Raw genomic sequence first — 20,744 nt, 5'->3', positions numbered from 1 at the left:
TAAACTGTAGTTAAGACTAAACCACACCACATTGATTTTATACATTCCACTTTGTAAAATTTTCGTGTGTTTGCTACGGTGCACAGCGCCAGTATAAAACTGTCATAATTCCTAAAAAACAAAACTTAGGATACAAATGGATACGCTGCCTTCCGGGTTACTGCTTTGAAAACGAACCGCCAGTACAAAAAACAAAAGTATACAAATTTCTTTTGTTATATTGTGTTGCCGAGCGAAATGAGATACTTACGCAATTCATTGTTTTAAAAACCCAGTTCGCATGGTGTTTACGCTGGGCAGGGCAAGCTTTACATGGATGTGTAACTTGACAATTTAGCTGTGCTGTTTCGTTTTGAAGTGTTGGCGTTTATAGACAGCGCGGTTGTCAAGTAACACAAGGATCGTATAATATTGTGTGCCAGACGTTTGTATAAGTTACTTTTAATATACATTATCGGATATGCCATAAATTATTACGAATTTATTACTATGTTCTGATAATTGGTTACTTATTAATCGTTGTAAAAAACAACAATTACAGCCTCCTTGTCTATCAACAAATTTTATTTCGCTGAAGCACGCTTATTAGAACGATCTAAATGTTTATTTTGTCTCAGTGGAAATTGTCTTTTTAAATGGGTTATGTCGTGCTTGTTGTTTTAGATCGTATTTATTAGGCCTAATCAATATTGGACTGACCTGAAATAGGACTACGAACATTAGTCCCTAATACGTTTTAGAATACCTTTATTTTAATAGCACGAACACCGTACTGTACCAAATCATTAAATCAATCACACAGCGTCTACGGATAAAAATTATTTCTATCAATTACGCTGTGCCCAGATGCCTTTTCCTAATACACAATTACATTATTGATGAGCCGAATGCACCTGCACCACGTTGTAACGGATTTCAAGAGATTTAATTCCCCGTATTTACTAAAATCTAATTAAAACACACAACAAGTAATCGGAGTGACCTATTGTAAAATTAATACGGTTAATTGATCCAAGTGAAATTTTCTTATACGTGTATAGAATAGATTAGACCTTAGTTCTAGGTTAATAAGTAGGTTAGTAAGTTGTAGAATTGCTATCTTTATTTTTATATGTAGTAATAAGGTTATAAATTAATAAAGGTAGAGAAATTAATGATATTTTGTATTTTCGTTAAAAGTAAAACTATTTTTATGTATTTATAGAAAACGTTGGCTATAGGGGATTAATCAACAAGATTGGTTTTGGCGAAAACTACCCCATTGTAAGAAACCCCGGTCTCCGTTTTTGAATTTGCTCGGGTGCTAAAATTCTTTTGTGACTGCGCAAAAGCGCTTCACGACATGACTACCACGCTCTCACAACACGACGACACCCACAGTCAAGCATACCAGCAATACAACAAATTTATGAACATGCAGCAACCCGAGGTCGCCAAGCACATAAAAGTTTATTTAAACGGCAATGGACATTTTCCTGGGAGACGGTTCGTGGTCAATCGTCGATATATTTCCGACTTCAATGGATTTCTTAACCAGGTAACAAAAAAAGCTAGCACTTGATAAAAAGTTAACGAAACGTGGTTATGTTATTTAGGGACATGTATTTAAACATATAAACATCATCTTCACAAAAATGTCCATAAACAAGTCAAAAGCACTCTTTTAAAAAACCTAATAAACACCAAAATACATTAACAATAACCGCATTTTTAGAGACACCTTTAAAATTATTAGATTAAAATCGAGTTAGTCAATCAAATCACAATTCATTATCTATTGTGCAGGTAACGGTGGGTATAAAGGCACCATTTGGCGCTGTACGAAATATCTACACCCCGAAGGGCGGTCACAGAGTCGAAGCCTTACAGGAACTCCATAATGGAATGGATTTGGTCGCGGGGGGAGTTGAGAGGTTTAGAAGGCTGGAGTAAGTGCAAACTTTCTTTTGTTGTACTCGACGTTAATACCCGTTTTTGGTTTGGTCCTTGCGCTTTGTTGTATAACCAGATTTCGCGCATTGTTAAGGTTACTTAAAAAGTTTTATGTTTGGTTAACTTAAAGGACAATGACATATTAAATTGTAATAGGAATGTGCCAACAAATGCAATTTTTAAAATTCCAATAACTTTTTTCGAAATTTCTAAAATTTATTTTTTGTAAGAATTTGTTTGTTAAGAAAGGCCGGTTTACAAACAAGAAATGTTTTTCACTTGGTGAATAAACTCGAACAATAAGCTTTAAACTTAGCTAAACATAACGCCTACGCTACGTAAACGTAAATATTAACCTGTAGATCATACACCTTTATTAAAAAAAATACCCACCAAGGTTTATTTAACTATTTTTTTACTTGGGCGTTTTCTGGAAAATTCTTTATATACAGAGCTGGGCGTGGGTAGTTGCTGAATATTGTTTAGTTCCGGTTAACTAAAATTGAAATGATCCGACATTGAGAAAGTTATGATAACTTGACATAATAAATTTGCAAAATTTAAACGTTTATACAGCTCTAAGTGTGTTAATTTTTCCTCCTTCACATTTACCTCTACCATTAGCTTGAAAGCTTCTAGATTTTATCTATTTGTTTAAACTAAAACATTTTTTTAATTTGGTAATTACAATTTTAAATTTTAAATTGATGCATTTTTTTCAAATAATATCTTTTCAAATTAATACATAATACGTTTTCGTTGTAAAATTTGACACATTTTTTAACCCATTTGTTTGGTAAAATTATAGTATTTTACTTTCAAAAATTAAAGCATTTATCCTTAAAATTAGCGCTTTTACCGGTACGTTCGAAACAGTAAAGAAGCTAATTATTTTACCTAAACTTGAAGTTGTATTGTCAATATCACATTTGTGTTGATTTAGACTTCCGAGATAAATCAAAAACACAAAGCGAGCCACTTAACACACTTGAAAATATTAACTTTATTATACTGGGAAGCATGCTTACAATAACATTTGCTTAGTCCCATTGTTTTTCATTATAGGGGTAAAAAGGTTAACAATAATAATTGTGGCAACGATTTACTAATAAGCCGGTCATTTTAACAGCATAAAAATTTGTAATATGGTCAACCTAACGACAGTTAGTTATTTACACAATTTATTTACAATGTAAAGTAGGTTATAATTTATTCACCCTTTTGCAATTAATGTATTGTTTGTTATTGTTTTAGATAATACATTTACAGCTATGTGTTTACTAAATACATAGCTAAACTGTTAAAACCACAAAACACTGTTTAAAAAATAAAAAAATTAATTTTAAATAATAAAAATTGATGGCTTTTTATTATTTATTTTAAAGTAGTTTAACTGCCATTCATTGCCCCTCCTCGATTTGCACTTAATAGATTTTTATTTAATTTTAATTAAATAGCTTCGAAGGTCAAAAAGAAAAGCAACATTATCTTTAAAAAGCATTACTTTGTGGATTAGTTAATGGGAAAGTAATAGGCATGCATAATGTATTGTACCTTTTATAAGAATAATGGCCATTAATATAAAGTAGTTTAGTATTGAATTACAAATCCAACCAAAAAAAACTAACCAAACTTTTCTCAATATAACGAAATCTTTAATTTAAGCGTTAAAAGTTTTGCTTAATATTGTATTCTTTTATTGTATATCATAAATTGTATGTATACATTTTAAAGCCTTACGGTTACAAAGGTTTTTTAACCCTATTTTTATTACAGATATAGAGACATAGCCATAAGGCAAAAGCCATCACCAAAAAAGAATCCAATGGACGTAAGTTTAATTGTTTTTTTAGTTTACAGCTTTAAAGATTATCATGATTTTGTTAGATTTTGAGAAATAATCAAAAAATGAAAAAAACAATATTTGGAAAAATTTTAACAGAATTTTATACATATTGGTTTTTGCAAGTAAATATTAAAAATTATTATCTAAGAAGGGGATTTAATAAATATGCCAGATTAGCTATCCCAAAAAATATATATTTTAATAATTTCGGGAGAATTGGTAAATTCAAAAAAGATGACATACGTAAAAGCTTTACCTTAATTATTTTTTTAATTGCTCTTAAACTTTAAATCGCATCAAGTAATAAATAATTAACTCTAAAAAGCACAAGCCCACATTAAAATTGCAACAATTAATCTGGGAACCAAGCGTATGCTAAAAAAGTCTCCTTCCCTAATTAAAAAAATGAGTTGCCTGAATAGAAACTTTAGAACTGTATTTAAAGAAAACTCAGTTGCTAGAATAGCTAGTAAAATTTTTAAAAAATAAACAAAGTATCGTGAATGGTAGGGTAAGACAGTGATAATACCAATATATAAGTCATATGTAAATCCTTGCTATACGTTTAACGACACTGCTACCAAATAAAAATCAATATAAAAACGCGCGTCTTGACTCGACTTAGTGCATTATAGATCGTGATTAATTTCCTGTGTTTTTTTCTCCAAATATCGACCCACGTGCATATGTGATGTTTTCGCGCAGACTTGTTGCATTTCTCATTTTCAGAGTGTAAGCGCAGGCGCAAAATCGAGTTTTTTTATCTTGTTTTAACATTTATATACAGTATTTTAGTCATGGCATTTCCCAGTTAGCAGAAATGTGTGAAAGAGTTTCTAAGTAGTTAACAGAAGAAGCTGAAGTTACATAAATGAACAACTAGTTAATTTACAAAGGGCTTAAACAAAAGCAAACAACTGTATTTCCTATCAAACTAAATTCTTATTTGTTATAGAAACTGTTATAGCTCTTTAGGGGTTGTTTAACAGTTGGTTGTGCGGAAAATAAAAATATAAGTTTTTTAGTTTAAAAAAGGTAATTATTTTTATTTTCTTAATTAAATACTATTCGTTAAAATTTAAGACATTAAATTTTTTTATTAGTGAAAATCAAAAGAAAAAAATATTACATTTCTAATTTAAAGTGTAAAATAATTTGTATCTTGTTATGTAAAATGGGAGTGTCTATAACTGAAAAAGTTGTCACGTGATAATCACGTGACCAAGACGTGGCGTGGCAGAATCGATCAGATTGAAAAAATTCGCAATATTGCGACCGCACATAAATAATAAATGAAAAAACGGCGGGACGCAAGGAACTAAATATGTAAATCTCAACTGCCGATTTTTCTTAAAAGTTTTCAATACGAAATGTTAATTACGACGTCGCCTTTCCCATTCTTTTCAATTTATTTTTTGATTTAGTTATTGATCGCACAGACAGCTTATAAACTTTTGAGTTATGGTTTTTTCAATTTCACTTTTCGTTTTGAGACGTACTTAAATGGAATATTAAATTTGGTTTAAGTGCTTTTGGCTGTTATTTATCTTAACTAAGTTTTATATTTTACTAACATATAATTAAGCAATTTTTAGGTTGACAAAAACGAATTTGTAACGTTAAAACTTAATAAAATGACACTTAAAAAATGACACTACGTTTTAACTTGATATTATTTGAAGCTGTAAGTATGCCATGATCATATAGTTAAAATTAAATTGTCATTTTTATAATATTTTTAAGTCCAATACATTGTATATTGTCCTTTATAAAAACGAAACAAAAATTAAGTAACAAAGTCGTACAAAATACATAACAATGAAAGTTGATACCATCTTAGCGACTGGCTCTTTGTTAATTTTGATACAGACTTTGTTTATCAATGTCGCCTATACTTTGAAATTCAACAGATTTGTTTCTATATATTTATAAAATTGTATGACGCTATAGTATCCAAAACAAGATTTTTAGAGTTAATGCATACTATAGTATAGCTTTAAATGGATATTACATTATATTTATGCTTTTAAATAACCAATAAAGTTTTATTTACATTTACAAATTTTTTCATAAATTTTTTACCAATTAAAATTTACGATATAAATATATTTTTTATTCTCTTAAATTAGAATCACTTTGTATTTAAAATGTACCCAAAATAGGATTAATTTTTGTTTTTAAACATATATTTAGTGTTTAGTTACTAAAAATCTGATAAATGCCAAACTTCATTACATAAGTGGTCAGTCGGTCAATTTAAAAGCAAATTGCTTGGTGTTAGCTTTTGTAACCAGGAATTTTAAAACCTCTTAGCCAGGTACTTGGTCAAACAATTCTACCTAACTTGTACATCCATTAAAAATCGATGCATTTCACAACGCTAAAATATGACATTAACGACATTTTCAATATAATTATAATGTGACAGTCTGCAAATATATTTGTATTTATCAATTGTATATTGTTTAACATGAAAATTTATTGGAAAAAAGTTAATTTTATTAATAAAATAAACAGGCCTTAATCTTTTGAGTGTGACGAATCGCCGCTTTCGTGGTTTTAATTGGGGCTAACCAGATATATAAAGCGTGCGAAGGACTTGTATTGTATTGTGTTCAAACTTTTGTTCGGTCTGGTTAGTATACGATCGACCACTTGATTAGTTTAGTTTAATATCAAGCTAAAGGGAAAAAATTCGCAATTTGAATTTTAACAGCTTTTCAAAAAAAATTGTTAAAGATATTGAATGTTAATTTAAAAAGAAAGATAATAAAATATTTACTCTTTCGATGGCGTTTTGTAATAATAAATATAACTCTTGGCGGCCAGAAAATAATTTTTTAAATAGACGGCGAATTTTAATGGAAAGGCTGCGGATTTCCAATACTAGTAAAGTGAGTGTAAAACAAAATGTTAAAATTCAAATTAGCCAACTTCAACAGATAGTTTAAAGTTGGACATTATAATAATAGTTTGTCAGAATGCCTAACTGTTAACGTTTTTGTTTTAGATTGCAAATCGCCGTAAAATGGAAGTCTCAGCAAGATGGCAGAAAGAAAGCGGTCGGCCGAAAACGATTTAGTAAGTGGCAATATATTACTTTTAACCTGTTTTTATATACTTATTCATTTATCCTCGGTGTAAATAGGTCGACTGTAAAGCCCAATGAAATTTAAGAAATTTAACTATTGTTACCCATTATCAGTCTCTACTCTAAATGACTTTGCCGGTCAAAAATTAATCATAGGAGAATCAAACCTGTGATCATGTGTAATAAATAATGCCTTGTGCCTTTAACCCTTACTAGCGACACAACCAAAATCGTAAACATATTTGGAAAAAAAAGCAAACTAACTATAGTAAAATTAAATTCGTAATGCTATTTACAGCGTTTATGCCAACAACGACATAAACAGGGATGCTAAACGTGTTCTTTTACGACCAAAGTCACTAAGAAATATAGGTGCAATTTTGGAGGAGGTGAACGAAAAAGTCATCTTCAACAGTGCATCCGCCGTTAGTCGGTACGTGTTTCAAACAACCTTGTGTTAGTTTACCAACTTTTAGAAATAAATCAAACCTGAAATTGACTAAACATTTTTGATTTTAGTTTATACGATATGGATTTTAAAAAAGTAACAACCCCAGAGCAACTGGTGAACGGATCGCATTATGTTGCTGTCAGCCGACAACCTCTTGTGAAACTAGAATATGGAAGCCTCAATTCTTTAGCAAGATCACCAAGACGAAAGTAAGTTATGGTAAAACTTCTTTAAATTGAGGGAATGTTTTTATTTATGTCAATGACGTAACAATTTAAAATTAACTGAAACATTTTTTCGGTAAATTAAACCACATCTTTAGTTAGGTTACCAGTTACTAATTTTTTTGTTTACGTATTCGTTCAATATTTGATATGGAAACCAAAAATTACAAGTTTATTCATTTCTAATGGAAAATTCTATAAAAAATGTTAATAAAAACTACAAATCACAAGAAAAATGCTTATTTTGTTTAGTAATGCACCCCTGCCCCCAATTAATAGAACGCGTAGACCAAGACCTCCTGCAAAAGAAGACGACGGTCAAACCTACACAAAAATGGTAAAATGTGAACTGTTGTTTACTATATAGTAAAACCAAAAAAGAATTGTAATATCATGTTTATTTTATCAAAACATATTTGTTGTTACGTTGGTCCTGTTAATATAAATACATATTTTGGAGGCAGGTGTTTGATTGAGCCAAAATGTTGCGTATTTGATTTTGAATATGACGTCACTTATTTTACAGTATGCTCGAAAGAAATTTTATAAAGAAGAAGAAACGGTAATGGGGGCAAGTGCGGCTACGGGATACAAACCTCTTACAACTAAAAAATACAGACCACAAAAACCGCCAGGTAACACTTTATACATAGTTAAATAGGTTTATGTAAGTTTAACACTTAATTTACATATGTTTTGTAGGCTAATGTAAGGTTTGTATATATGTTTCATAGGTTTACCTACTTTATTAGGTCTGATCATTTGCCTATTTATTTAGTTATTCGATTTCTTATTATTTAATAAACGAAAAATAATGCACTTGGTTATTTTTTAGCATTTCGCAACAGCCTAGCTCATTAAAACTACTTTAAAGAATCTTATAACTTTTCAGCTATTTTTTAGGTCCTCCTCCCTCCCAAGAGGCAGAATCTGTCTTCCACGCTAAACCTGTCAAGGTGAAGCGATCCGGAGGTGGAAGAGCCCCCGTTCTTCTTGCAACCACGAACGACGAAGGAGTCTTCCGGAACGATGTAAACAACATTAAAGCGGATGAAGTAGAAGAGGACGAAGACACGAAAGTTGATCTTCCGATCGATCAAGTAAAAAAATAAATATTTTTTATTTTTTAAATTTATTTATTTAGTTTATAATAATAATATGCTGCTTTCTTAACTATTAAATTTTTGGAACAATTGAAAAAACTTCATTTTATTTTTTTTAATTTTAGGTTCCGGCCGATGTTGTAGAAGATGAAGTTATCGTGGCCGTCTCCTCCAAGGATAACCTCGCGGAAGAAAACAACATCAATGACGTCACAGAAAGTGAACACGTGACTGATCTTTCTTCGCGGCAGAACGAGGAAGAAAATAAACATGACGACACACCACAAGGATTGGAAGGTAGGTTAAAATTTAATTTTTTTAACCAGTCCTGGCATACAATATAAAGAGGTATTAGGAAATTTGATCAATGTGTTAATATTGTTTTGCGTTTTGGTCGTGGTTTTCTTCAACACTTTGCATTTTTTTGTAAAATAAGGTTTATTTAATTGATTATTTTTTACACCTCATACCCCCTTTTTCATAACTAATGTGACTCATAAAAATTATGACGCAATTTTAAACTTAAAAACTATTTACATTTTAAACATTACGGATAAAACTTAATTTTATCGGTACGTAAACTAATACTTACCTAAATAATCAACTGACGCCCAACGGTAACGTATCTAATACATTACTATAATTGTTTATGCTAATATAAATTATTGCATATATATTACATTAAAAAAAAACTAAACACAAATGTAATACAACTAATGTAACGTAATGTAAGACATAGAAAGCGTAGATGAAAATTTATTTGTGTTTAAAATAGAGAAATCCCTGCGTAGTAATAGTCAAAGTTCTATCAGTAGTATATATACTAACATTAGCAGCCCCTCGCTAACCCTCTCCCTTTGCACTCCGGACTTTTTAGAGCATCCAGCCCCCGCTCCGTCCTCCGGATTTCCCGTGAATGAAGAGGAAGAGGAGATTCCGGAAGTGGTAGAGGTAGAAAAACCGGAGGAGAAAGAAGACTTAAAGGATGAAGTTATTGAAAACAACGTAGAGGAGTCTAACGTAAGTTTTTAATCTTTGTAGAACAAGTTGTATGTTTTACCTCTTTTTTAAAGAAATTTCATTTTATTCTTTTGTTTGCTGTATTTCTTTACACATTCTTACTGTTTTTAGTGGAACAATAGTGCTCTAAAGTTAGTAAGCATAGACCGTAAGCATCTTATCAAAAAAAAATTAAGAAAAACGAAAAATAGCAAAAAGAAAGGCGAGGAAGAAATAAAGAACAGAGCATGGGTGTATTTCTAAATCAAGAGCGATCGATGTCAATACAGTTACTAAATTATTAAAACGAGATTTTAGCACAGAATTAAATTTTCCTAGCACACCAAACATTTAGTTTTATTGAGGACTAAAAGCCCAACAAACAAATACAAACTATGGATGGTGTTATTAAAAAGTAAATTAAAAACGGTTTTTGAACTGCAAATTTTAAGGTGTTAGACAATATTACTAACAAGTTAAAAAGTTAACTTACTGTTAGTTAAACAATACAGTTCAGTGTATAGCTTTTTATACTAGAACAAATATTTAAGTTATTAACTTTCATATAGTTTAGAAAAACAGGTCCAGACATGCAGACCCAAAGTAACCTGTACAATAAATCACACAATCACTAATCAATATTGACCAAACTCATAACACTATTTAACCCTTTTTGCTGTGGTATAATTAAAACAGTGTGGCAAAATTCTCGTGGAAATATTTTCTTAGACGAGATTTTTTCCACACAGGCTTCGCCCAGAAAAACTAAAGTCACGTCCAATTCAATGCAAAACCCAGCAGCCTGATTTGAGACTAGGAAGACGCTGTATTTTTGTAAACTTTGGACAACGATGCAATGAGATATACCTTAGTTAAAAATTACAAAGTTGCCAAATATTTTTGAGTGTTGCCAAAAATAATAACTAATTCTTAAAGCTATCTTACTATCCTATTTCGCATTAATCTATTATTTATATAGTTGCTTTCAATTTAATATATGCTTGTTTTTTACCAAGATTAACGCTCGTAACGTTTCGTACAATAAATGATTTTTTATATTCTAGTATTCCTATAAAAACATATTTCAATATAAATTGAATATCTAGTTTTTAAATAAAAACACTTATTGATATAGTAGTAGTAAATAGTCAAAGCTAGTTATGCAAAATGTCCCTATGATGTAAAATGTCATTTTCTGAATTAAAGGTATGCCTGTAGGTAAAAATAAAGGTTAGTCTTTCATACACTTATACCTTTAAAAATATGATTTTATTATAAAATTTACAAAGACAAATCAACAAGAAATTTTGTTATAGGAAAGTCCCGAGCCACAGCTGCTAGATCCACAGGCAACTGAAGAAGAAACGAAAGTCTTCGAAGCTGGTCTTCAAGTAGCTGCGTCAGAAACCAACCAAGCGCGCTCATCTTCGCCGCTAGACGGAGCTGAAGATCAAAGCGAAGATCCTTCGACTGAACCGACAACTGAAGAGGTAAAAGAAAATGAAGTTGATCAAGAGAATAATATTTCGGAAACAGAAGACATCGAAAATGTTTCTGTCGAGAATAAACAAAGAGTTGTTCCTGGTCTTGAGAGTAACGAAGATGTCGAATCCGCTCCGGTTGATGAAAATGAAAACAAAGCAACTGATGACACCAACAAAGATGACGTCACTTCTATTACAAACGAACCCCAAGAGGATGTCACTTCTAATAGAGGTGAAGAGGAAAACAAGGTTGAAGATGCGCCAGCTGATGCTCCAATAAATGAAGAAGATGACCAAATAGTTTCTGAAGATGTCGAGAACAATAATACCAAACAAGAAAGCATCGACGAAAACCAACAAGAAACGGAAAATGACGTCACAGAACCACCTGTTGTAGAACCAGTTGTAGACGACCAACCAGAGCAAAACAAGGAGGAGGAACAGATCGTCCAAACTCCGTCTTCGCCGCGTCCTCCAAGTGAAAACCCCGAACAAGTTGTCTCCAAACCATCAACTCCGGAGCAAAATAGCACAAAAGAAGACCCCAGCAATGATCAGGAAGACAAGGAAGAACAAGAAGAGGAAGATAATAAGCAACAAGATGAGGAGCAGGAAAAGGCGGAGGATGGATCTCAGTTGTCAGCGGAATCAACAGCAAGGTTCGTTACTACAAGGTACATACATATAGGGTAAATATATGTAAAATTAAGGATATAAACCCTTTTTTGCCAGGCGAAATTATTGTTGATTTTATATTTAATTTATTAACAATATTTTGTTCCTTGTGTTTATCCTCAATTTAAATGCCGCCTTTTAAACATTACAGGCCCGCTTCCGAAGCAGTTACCGACGACGAGCAACAAAATGAACAAGCGGACGACATTACCACACAAGAACCAAACGAAGTAAAACACTCGGTCGGAAACGGTATTGCCCATGAAGCTGCAGAAGCTGAATCGTGAATAAATTTGAATTTATTTCAAGAACAAATGGACAATATGGTTTGGTAATATCACGCACAATTCCTAATGTCGATTAACACCACCGTCCATTGAATGCTTTTCCTTGTTGTCATTTTTTTTACCAAAAATATGTAACCGTGTTTTCTTTCTACTAAGCTCCCTAAAACAGTGTTAACTTTTTGTCATCCAAAGATTTACATTTTTTACATTGGCTTCCTTTCGTTTGGTCTTTCAAATTGCTTTGTACTTGTAGGTGTTCTTTCTTTGAAAAAAGTCATTTAATTGGCAGACCAGTGTCGTATATTGTTGTAACCCTGTTTTTTAAAGTTAGCTTTTTGATTTACAGATGACAATCTTTATGTCCATATTTTAATAGATATTCAATGTTTATCGTTAGTATATATTATAAAGCACCAGGAATACGTTTAACAACTTACAATTATTTTTTTATTATGCAGTCCGTCCAAAATACACCTTTTGTAATAAATATCAGCATCTTTATATTTTACTATCTTTTACACTTAGACACTTTAACTTTAAAATTACGAGCACAAAATACCTACACATTATTACTTTTTAGTTTAAAATTATCCTGTGTTAATAAATATTCCAAAAAAACGTTTTTTTAATTTTCTGTCTTTAATTTAAATCACTGTAACAATTGGTCTTTATTTTTTGTACATAAGCTATATAAAACGTACACAATTTTTAATTCTGTATTAAAATAATATCAAGTTAACACTTTATTTAAACATGTAGTCGCATAACTTATAAAAATTTTAAGCACATATATTATATATACATATATTTTATTTTAAAATTAAGTTTATTTTTTTAAAGTCATTTTTCGCCTGGTGTAATTTTTTAGGTATCAGCTAAGCTCATATTTTTATGTTTTTGTTCTATATGATGTAGTATTGTGAATATTAACATATTATTATATTTTTAAAAAAAGAAAACGTTCAATTGTTGTATTTGTAAAAATTAAATAAAAGTGTCATTTTAATATTCATGTTTGATATTTTTAACAAAATTAGAAAAAATTTTATAAATTATTTTCACAAAACTTTTTAACGTGAAATGCAGCTTAATAGTTTGTGTAAGTCATCTACCAAAACAGGAAATTACCTGGTGAATGTCATAGAAAAACCGTTTATGATATGTATTAACAAATGTTGCTTAAAACAACATCAAATTATGTTTTTACGTCTGAAAAATGCAGGTTTTAGCTATCTGCGTAAAGTGCTATTATTTAATGATTGTTAGCACTTCATTTCCGTTTAAACATTTTCGACTTCGTATATTTTGGTAACAGCTGCTGCCTGCGTCAGGTTGCGTTAACATACAACATTACACAAATATTTATAAGGCTTTAGTTTTAAGATATGTTTGAAAACTACTGAGAATGTTTTACGTTAACTAGGGGTAGATATATATTGTTACTCTGAAAAATTGTACATATAGTTTAAAATACCGTTAGAATTAAAATGACCCCATATTAAAAAACCTTCGTCCAATTAGTGTGGTATTTCAAGTGTATCACTACCACAACTACATATTTACAGGAAGTTTAGGCGTTCTAAAGCAACACGAGTTTGTAAACAACAAAATGACAAATGATTTACCCTGACAGAATAATAGTATTTAAAAAGCAAATAAGATAAATGTAAAAGGGTTACGACCGACAAGTATATGATTAATAATTTTAAAAATCTTGACCTGATTTATGAAATAAATTTATAATCTAATGGCGATATGATAAAGCGGTTAAAGTTAAGGAAGTAGGTTAAGGCAAATAATAAGATTGATTGTATTATAATGTAACAGTTTCCTTGTATTACCTAACTATTTATTTTTTTGTTAAATAAGTATCTTTTCAAATTTATGCATTATGCAGCGATATGTGAATACAAATTATCGTGAAGGTAAGAGAATATTAAATTCTATTTAGTTTTTAAAAATATACGATAGAATACGTTTTATCTAATTTTATGTTATTAAGTTGTTTCAGTAAAAAAATGAACTACCAATTTTGCTTTAAAAAACAACATTTGCACTTAGTAACAAGCCCAATGATTTGTTTAACATATAAAAGCAATACTAGGAAACCAAGTTCAAGACTCCCACATAAATAGTTGTTAAACGCATACCGTCAGTTGATAAACAAATTCTAGGTAAACACAAATAACTAAAACGGGGAGGTAAAATAAACGCTTGTTGGAGAATAAATAACAACTGCAATTTGAGTTAACATAAAAAAACTATCAGTTTATATAAATAAGGTAAGCTTATATGGGTTTATCCAAAATTGATAATACTTATAAGTTCTACTATTACAGAGTGGTTTAAGTTAAATTAAGAGTAAAAGCGTGATTAAAAGTATTCTACTGGTACAGAAATAGAATTAATAAAAATGTCAACTAAAGAATTTAACACGAATCCGAAGATTCAAACTGACCAAATAAAGCAAATCGCAAATGAATATTACGGACTAGAAGTAGTTAAAGTTAAAGAAGAAGTCAGCTATGAAGATCAAAACTTTATCATTGATGTGAAAGATAATGAATCCAGGGACAACACGGCAAAATTTAATATGAAAATACTCAAGTATTCTGTAAAAAAGAAAGGTAACTCAATTTTTTAAAACATACCTACTCAATATTTTTTTTTTAAATTGTAAAATATTCGGTAAAAAAACAATCAATTTTTTTATTTTAAGATATTTGTGACACAATATCCAAAAAAATGCAGCGCATCACTGATGTTAATGCCCCAAAACCCGTAGAATCGCTGTCTAACAGGCTTGTGGAAGTTGTACCTAAGGGTAGGTTCGAGAGAACATTTACAAAAGCTACTATACTAATTTTAGCTATATATATGTCATTAAGCTTCTTTTTACTTCAAAGATAGACGAGATAACCATAGAAAAACTCAAGAAACAGACAAATTTATTGTGTTATTGCTGACTTATCTTCCTGGAACATTTCTTGAAGATGTAAAACTAACTCAAGCCAACGGTGAAGAGATAGCCTACGAATGTGGAAAAAACTTTGCAAAACTAGATTTAAATATTACAGTTAGTATTTAATGTACATAACCAAATAATAATTTTAGAAAAACTTTGTGTAAAACTTGTTTTAGGATGTTCAACGCGAAGATTTAGGTAACGTTAACTCAATTTGGCATCCTCTTAATATAAAGGAAACGCGTACTTTTGTAGCTTTAATAGAAGACGATATATTACGAAAAATGTGCAACAAAGTATTAGAAAACTTCATTAAAGAAATATTACCAAAATTGGGTGACTTAAGAAAAGGTATATTTAAACTCATAGATGAAATTGACTTTTATTAGGATATCTATTTATTTGTTGATTTAGTCAAAAAAGCTAAAGCTATAAAACAATAATTTATTCTTTGTTTGATTTCAAGGGTTAATCCACAGCGACGGGAATGATGCAAATATTTTGTTAAAATTAAAAAAAGAAAATAATGAAAAAAATAATGAATGGGGATTTTCAGGTTAATTTTTTAAAATCACATTCTTGAAAAAAAAAGTTGAATTTTAATTTTTTTTCTCATTAAGGAATAATCGATTTTGGTGACATGGTATATAGTCATTGGATATTTGAACTGTCAATTTTGGTCGCTTACCAATGTGTGTCTGCCACAAGAATGGGTTTAAATGTTGACAGAGTCGCATCAAAGGTCATTGCGGGATACCAATCTATTATACCATTAAACTCGACTGAAAAAGACGTTTTGTACCTCTCTATTTTAAAAAGATTAGTGCAATCGATATCTGGTTCGACAAGAACTCGACATTTGAACCCGGAAAACATGAAATATGCCGGAAAAGATGAAAAAATTGCGCGCCAACTTTTACAAAACTATTGGACTAAAGGAAAAAGTGAAACAATGGGGCTATGGTTTAATTTGGTGCAAAAAAAGAAATTGCTCAACTAAAAAAAAATCTAAACGGCGTGAATAAATTAAAACATACAAAAAAGGCAATATTATTTATTGTATTTAGCACAAAAGATATCTTAAATACATAAATGAGCCAAACCACGCGAATGTACATATTTGTTTATTAAAGCCTGTGATAGTATAAATGTGTTAACAGTTTAAGCACTCGTAGTAACATGAATTAAATCATTTTTTAGTGGTTTAATGGTTGATCAGTTTCAGGTTCCTTCCGACGTATGTGCTGGCGCGATTATAATATTTCCGTTTGACTAAACATGATATCAGATTTGATATGACAGATTTCATAACAAAAAAATGTAGCACTTACTTAACAAAGCAACAGCCAAGCTTATGATGACAGACAGTAGAAATCTCATGCTAAATTGTGTGCAATTTGTATTAGAAAAGCTTTTAAGCCAAAATTTTTCTTTAGTCTTTTGTTTAATAATGTTTACCTGTAAGAAATAACCTCACGGTTGACTATAAGTACACTGCCCTGCGGTGTTTTAAAATATAATAACAACAACAACCTTAAGTATACAGTAGTGTTTTTATACAGGGACAAAGATTTAGCGGGTGTATAGTCAGTAAAAATCGATACGAATTCACGTAAGAATTATAAAGCTAAACTTATTTGTATTCAATTTATTCTCTTTTTAATTTAAAAAACGAGACTTGGTAAACAAGAAAATCCTATCTAAACAGGAAAACGTAGCATAGCCATGCAGTTTGCTATTGCAAAACATGTCGTAACTAAACATAAGGACATTGTTGTTATAACTATGAATAAAAGGTTTTTTAAAACTCGCCTGAAACTAAATATCAACCAAATAAAACGAATTGCTGATAAATACTATGGGCTCGAACTAATAAAAGTTAAAGAAGAAGTTAGTTATGATGATCAAAACTTTATCATTGATGTCAAAAAAAATAAAGACGATAATAACTTAGTAAAATACAACATGAAAGTTATACAATACACTGCACAAAACGTAGGTAAGTCTAAAAATAGAAATTGAAGGAATGGCATTTTTCCTGAACTTGAAATAGTAAACACTTTTTTTATTATCACAATTAAAGTTTATCCTCAATATGATAATGACAAGTTCAAAGCATATTTATGGGGTAACATATTTCGTTACCTAGTTTAAAGCTTCCTTTTTCTATTTTAAATATTTTTAATTGCATTGCCCTATATTTAACTTGCCAATTAGTGTGTACTAAGACTGTACTTAACGACTCTACGACTTATTTTATAAGACTAAAGTAATGTTATCATTTTAGATATTTACAACGCAATATCAAAAACGTTGTTCCACATAACTGATATTAAGACTCCGCAACCTGTCAAGACCTTGTCTCAAAAGTATGTGGAAACGATAACCACAGGTTGGAAAAGATTCCCTTTACTTTAATAAAACTTTTCAAATAATTCTATTTAATTATGTTTTAATACCTTCAATAATGCAATAATTTTAAAAGTTTTTGACCTATATTGTGCATTTCTAGAAAGAAAAACTAGCAAGTATAAAATAATAGACCAATATATTGTTCAACTGCTGACTTTTCTACCTGGTACATTTATTCAAGAATTGACATTAAATCAAGAAAATATGGAAAATGTGGCCTACGACTGCGGAAAAAACTTTGCTAAACTAAACTTAAATATAAAGGTTGGTAGGTGTAACTAAGGTATAACTAAAACAGGCTGTGCATTTTAAATACTCGCTTGTTCTTTAAAAAATAAGCATTACACACAGTAAATGTTTTTTACCCATAAATTTTAATTAGGACCTTAAATGCAAAGATTTGGTTCGGAAAAACTCGATGTGGAACTGTATTAACGTCAAAGAAACAATGACTGCCATTTCCTTTATAGAAGATCAAACATTAAAGAGAATGTGCGAAGATACTGTGAACGATTTTAGTAATCAAGTTTTTCCCAAGCTAAAATATTTAAGAACAGGTTAGCGTGCTTATTTACCAATTCTAAGCAGACCATTGCTAGCCCTAAACTTAGCATCCTAAACATAAAATGCATTTGATCCATAAATTAACCAAACTATAAAACGTTATATTTAAAACCTGTTAAAATTCAGTGTAAATTTTACTAGGTCTTATTCACAGTGACGGTAACGACGCCAACATCTTGGTAAAATTAGAAAACAAAAAGATAAACGGCCAGGAAAATACAAAGTGGGAATTTTCAGGTTTGTATTTAAGTACTGCTATGACAAAGTGCAGACGTAAGTCTTGCGTTTTTATAGCCTCAAAATTATGTTTATTAGATAAATATATGGAAAACATCAAATAATTTATTTTTTTCAAGGAATTATCGATTTTGGGGACATGATATACAGTTACTGGGTTTTTGAATTAGCTATTTTGGTTGCCTACCAGTGTGTTACTGCTCTAAGAATGAGGTTAAATGTTGACAAGGTCGCGTCAAAAGCCATTGCAGGATACAATTCAATTATACCACTAAATTCTATAGAAATAGACATGTTGTACAAGTCTGTTATAAAGAGATTTGCGCAATCGCTTGGCGGTTCAGCCAAATCGCGAAAATTGGAACCGGAAAATATCGAATATTCGGGGAAAGATGAAATCATGGTTCGCCAACTTTTTCAAAAGTACAAAAGTCGAGGCGAAAAAGAAACGCTTAACCTATGGACCAACTCAATAAAACATTGAATTTTTTCCACGATCCAGACAGCTCATCGTAAAATAATTACTTTCCCAAAGTAGACACAACTTTTAAAGCAAAATCATAAATGTTGTTTTTTTTTATATGTTGAGATTTTGCTTTGGTCAAGGGGCAATACAAATAATAAATCTTTTTTTTTTCTTTGTTGGGTTTGAATAAGGGCAGTGTCTGGTGGTAATAAAAGGGTACCTGTTGCACCCTTTTTTAACCACGTTTGTGACTAAATAAAACAAACAAAATTTAATACATCATTCCCTAAACTTGACCAAATAAACATAACTCAAAATATAAGTTTTTGTGGTTTATTTGTTTTCAGAAGAAATGCTTAAAACTGAATCATTTGTCCCTGTAAAAAAAGATATATAAAATTATTACAAAAAATATAAAAATAAACTAACTGGCCAATCCAATAATGAATGTAAACTTGCAACAATGGTACAAACAAAATTATTTATTGACAATTTCTTAAAATATAATTTACCTTTCGTTTTTTGTCTCCTCCCAACTCAAAGTGCTTACATCTCTTGATTGGAAGTTGTTTTCGAGATTTACATACAGTACATTCCATTCTTAAGACTATCTTTCTTGTGGTTTTGGCCTAGAAATAACAACTAAAAATTTTATATTTGTAATTTAAAAAAAAAATTAAAACACCTTATCTCAGATCCTGCACCTGAAGTTTTTTTAAGCAAAACATTAGTATAAAGTAAAAATAAGTGCCACATGAAAGTTTTTTTAATGTTTAATGGGTATGTTTTAAATAAACTTTAAATTATTAAAGTACTAGTGCAAAAAGGCTTTAATATAAAAACACAATTGCTTCATTACAATTTAACAAAATTTAATAGCAAAAACATTTATAACATTTTTTTCTCATAAGAATTTATAATTTGGTAGCGTGGATTCTACGTATCCACTGTTAGTTTTATTTTAAATAAATATTACCACCAAAAAACAAAATATTTATAGTTAATTATAGAAATTTCGAATTGATTTTAAATAATAATGTGATATTTAAAAAAAATGTGAATTTAACTTATATGCAGAACTAATATTTTGTATAAGTACATATAGAAGATAAAAATTTATGCAATTACACAAAGACATAAGACAGACAGACTGACGCAGACTTGTTAATCTATCATTATATTATATCTAAAAAACATAGTTATACATAGTTTTAAAATATTGGTTACAAAACACTTATCAAAAACTCGTATTTTCGTACCTTTTTGTGAAAGACAGGTTTTGTTTGACCACCAAATCCAGATTGTTTACGATCATAACGTCGTTTTCCCTGAGCAAATAAAGAAGCCTTTCCAGTTTTATACTGAGTGACTTTGTGCAAGGTGTGCCTCTTGCAGTTCTTGTGACCACAATAGGTTTTACGGGTTTTCGGTACGTTAACCTATACATAATAAAACTGTTTTACTGATCAATGTTTTAATACATATAATAAAACCTGTAATATGACCGCAAGAATAATCTACATAACGTAAACTATACTATCTTTCTACTTATATTTTAAAAGTTATTTTTTTAACAGTAATTTAGATTTATAATATACAAGATTTTAGATTAAAATAGATAAAGATGTACCATTTTGATCAAGTTTTGGTGATCGAAAAGGTGTTTACACGAATTTCGTTTTAGGGGATCAGATTTTTCTACGCAAGGGTGCGCTATATTCGACTTTTTTAATTTACCCTCAACTGTTTAACAACTTAACATTGTGGAGTGTTTTTATTGGAGTTTGGTTTAATTATTATTAAATGTTTTGTTAAATTTAAGGCATTTCCGTAAAATAAAACAAAAAAGTACGTAGTTCCGTTTAGTTCGAACTATCGCTGTTAAATATATATTCAAATACCTTTTTTAACATACTATTATTATAAATATACTTATAATTCATTTTTTTAAATTTATTTATATATTTTATGTATATTTTTAAAATGGAGTAAATCTTTTTAAATAAGT

The 20,744-nt window shown here is 30.1% G+C and overlaps 4 protein-coding genes across 5 annotated transcripts; 3 read left to right on the top strand and 1 right to left on the bottom strand.

Annotated features, from left to right (window-relative positions):
• Positions 1-1,183: 1,183 nt before the first annotated feature.
• On the top strand, positions 1,184-12,873 carry LOC145753659 (uncharacterized). 2 transcript variants are annotated; one of them, XM_082570086.1, is made up of 13 exons: positions 1,184-1,537; positions 1,786-1,928; positions 3,709-3,763; positions 6,789-6,859; positions 7,168-7,302; positions 7,389-7,529; positions 7,797-7,881; positions 8,071-8,179; positions 8,448-8,644; positions 8,773-8,944; positions 9,525-9,667; positions 10,963-11,789; positions 11,957-12,873. In XM_082570086.1, exons 1-13 carry the CDS (start codon positions 1,343-1,345, stop codon positions 12,090-12,092), a joined length of 2,409 nt encoding a protein of 802 aa, XP_082426212.1. In that variant the 5' UTR covers positions 1,184-1,342; the 3' UTR covers positions 12,093-12,873. The 2 variants fall into 2 exon arrangements, with proteins under 2 accessions (XP_082426212.1, XP_082426203.1); XM_082570077.1 differs by having other exon boundaries at positions 10,963-11,804.
• Positions 12,874-15,128: 2,255 nt separating this feature from the next.
• On the top strand, positions 15,129-16,057 carry LOC145763752 (hydroxylysine kinase-like). The gene is made up of 4 exons (XM_082575267.1): positions 15,129-15,168; positions 15,313-15,408; positions 15,524-15,613; positions 15,678-16,057. The coding sequence occupies exons 1-4, from the start codon at positions 15,129-15,131 to the stop codon at positions 16,055-16,057; spliced, it is 606 nt and encodes a 201-aa protein (XP_082431393.1).
• Positions 16,058-16,770: 713 nt separating this feature from the next.
• LOC145746461 (hydroxylysine kinase-like) lies at positions 16,771-18,957 on the top strand. Its single transcript, XM_082564754.1, has 6 exons — positions 16,771-17,056; positions 17,345-17,449; positions 17,570-17,733; positions 17,852-18,026; positions 18,175-18,270; positions 18,390-18,957. Exons 1-6 carry the CDS (start codon positions 16,783-16,785, stop codon positions 18,752-18,754), a joined length of 1,179 nt encoding a protein of 392 aa, XP_082420880.1. The 5' UTR covers positions 16,771-16,782; the 3' UTR covers positions 18,755-18,957.
• A 96-nt stretch (positions 18,958-19,053) lies between these two features.
• On the bottom strand, positions 19,054-20,480 carry LOC145746481 (uncharacterized). Its single transcript, XM_082564777.1, has 4 exons — positions 20,367-20,480; positions 19,996-20,175; positions 19,249-19,365; positions 19,054-19,113 (listed from the first exon to the last, which is right to left on the bottom strand). Exons 1-4 carry the CDS (start codon positions 20,367-20,369, stop codon positions 19,093-19,095), a joined length of 321 nt encoding a protein of 106 aa, XP_082420903.1. The 5' UTR covers positions 20,370-20,480; the 3' UTR covers positions 19,054-19,092.
• Between the last annotated feature and the right edge of the window lie 264 nt (positions 20,481-20,744).

This window comes from Corella eumyota, chromosome 1 (assembly GCF_963082875.1).
Source record: "Corella eumyota chromosome 1, kaCorEumy4.1, whole genome shotgun sequence".
Taxonomy (NCBI): domain Eukaryota; kingdom Metazoa; phylum Chordata; class Ascidiacea; order Phlebobranchia; family Corellidae; genus Corella; species Corella eumyota.
Note: the sequence above shows the minus strand (reverse complement) of the source record. Positions and strands in the feature narration are given on the sequence as shown.

Excerpts from the sequence above, each read along its gene's own strand:
- LOC145763752 (XM_082575267.1), top strand. The coding sequence starts at position 15,129 with ATGTGGAAAAAACTTTGCAAAACTAGATTTAAATATTACA. Across the intron at positions 15,169-15,312 it reads AACTAGATTTAAATATTACA|CTTTAATAGAAGACGATATA; the intron begins GTTAGTATTTAA and ends GTACTTTTGTAG. Across the intron at positions 15,614-15,677 it reads TAATGAATGGGGATTTTCAG|GAATAATCGATTTTGGTGAC; the intron begins GTTAATTTTTTA and ends TTTCTCATTAAG.
- LOC145746481 (XM_082564777.1), bottom strand. Across the intron at positions 19,366-19,995 it reads AACCTGTCTTTCACAAAAAG|GCCAAAACCACAAGAAAGAT; the intron begins GTACGAAAATAC and ends TGTTATTTCTAG. Across the intron at positions 19,114-19,248 it reads GAGGAGACAAAAAACGAAAG|GGACAAATGATTCAGTTTTA; the intron begins GTAAATTATATT and ends CTTTTTTTACAG.
- LOC145746461 (XM_082564754.1), top strand. The coding sequence starts at position 16,783 with ATGCAGTTTGCTATTGCAAAACATGTCGTAACTAAACATAAGGACATT. Across the intron at positions 17,057-17,344 it reads ATACACTGCACAAAACGTAG|ATATTTACAACGCAATATCA; the intron begins GTAAGTCTAAAA and ends TTATCATTTTAG. Across the intron at positions 17,734-17,851 it reads AACTAAACTTAAATATAAAG|GACCTTAAATGCAAAGATTT; the intron begins GTTGGTAGGTGT and ends AATTTTAATTAG.
- LOC145753659 (XM_082570077.1), top strand. The coding sequence starts at position 1,343 with ATGACTACCACGCTCTCACAACACGACGACACCCACAGTCAAGCATAC. Across the intron at positions 7,530-7,796 it reads GCAAGATCACCAAGACGAAA|TAATGCACCCCTGCCCCCAA; the intron begins GTAAGTTATGGT and ends TATTTTGTTTAG. Across the intron at positions 9,668-10,962 it reads ACAACGTAGAGGAGTCTAAC|GAAAGTCCCGAGCCACAGCT; the intron begins GTAAGTTTTTAA and ends ATTTTGTTATAG.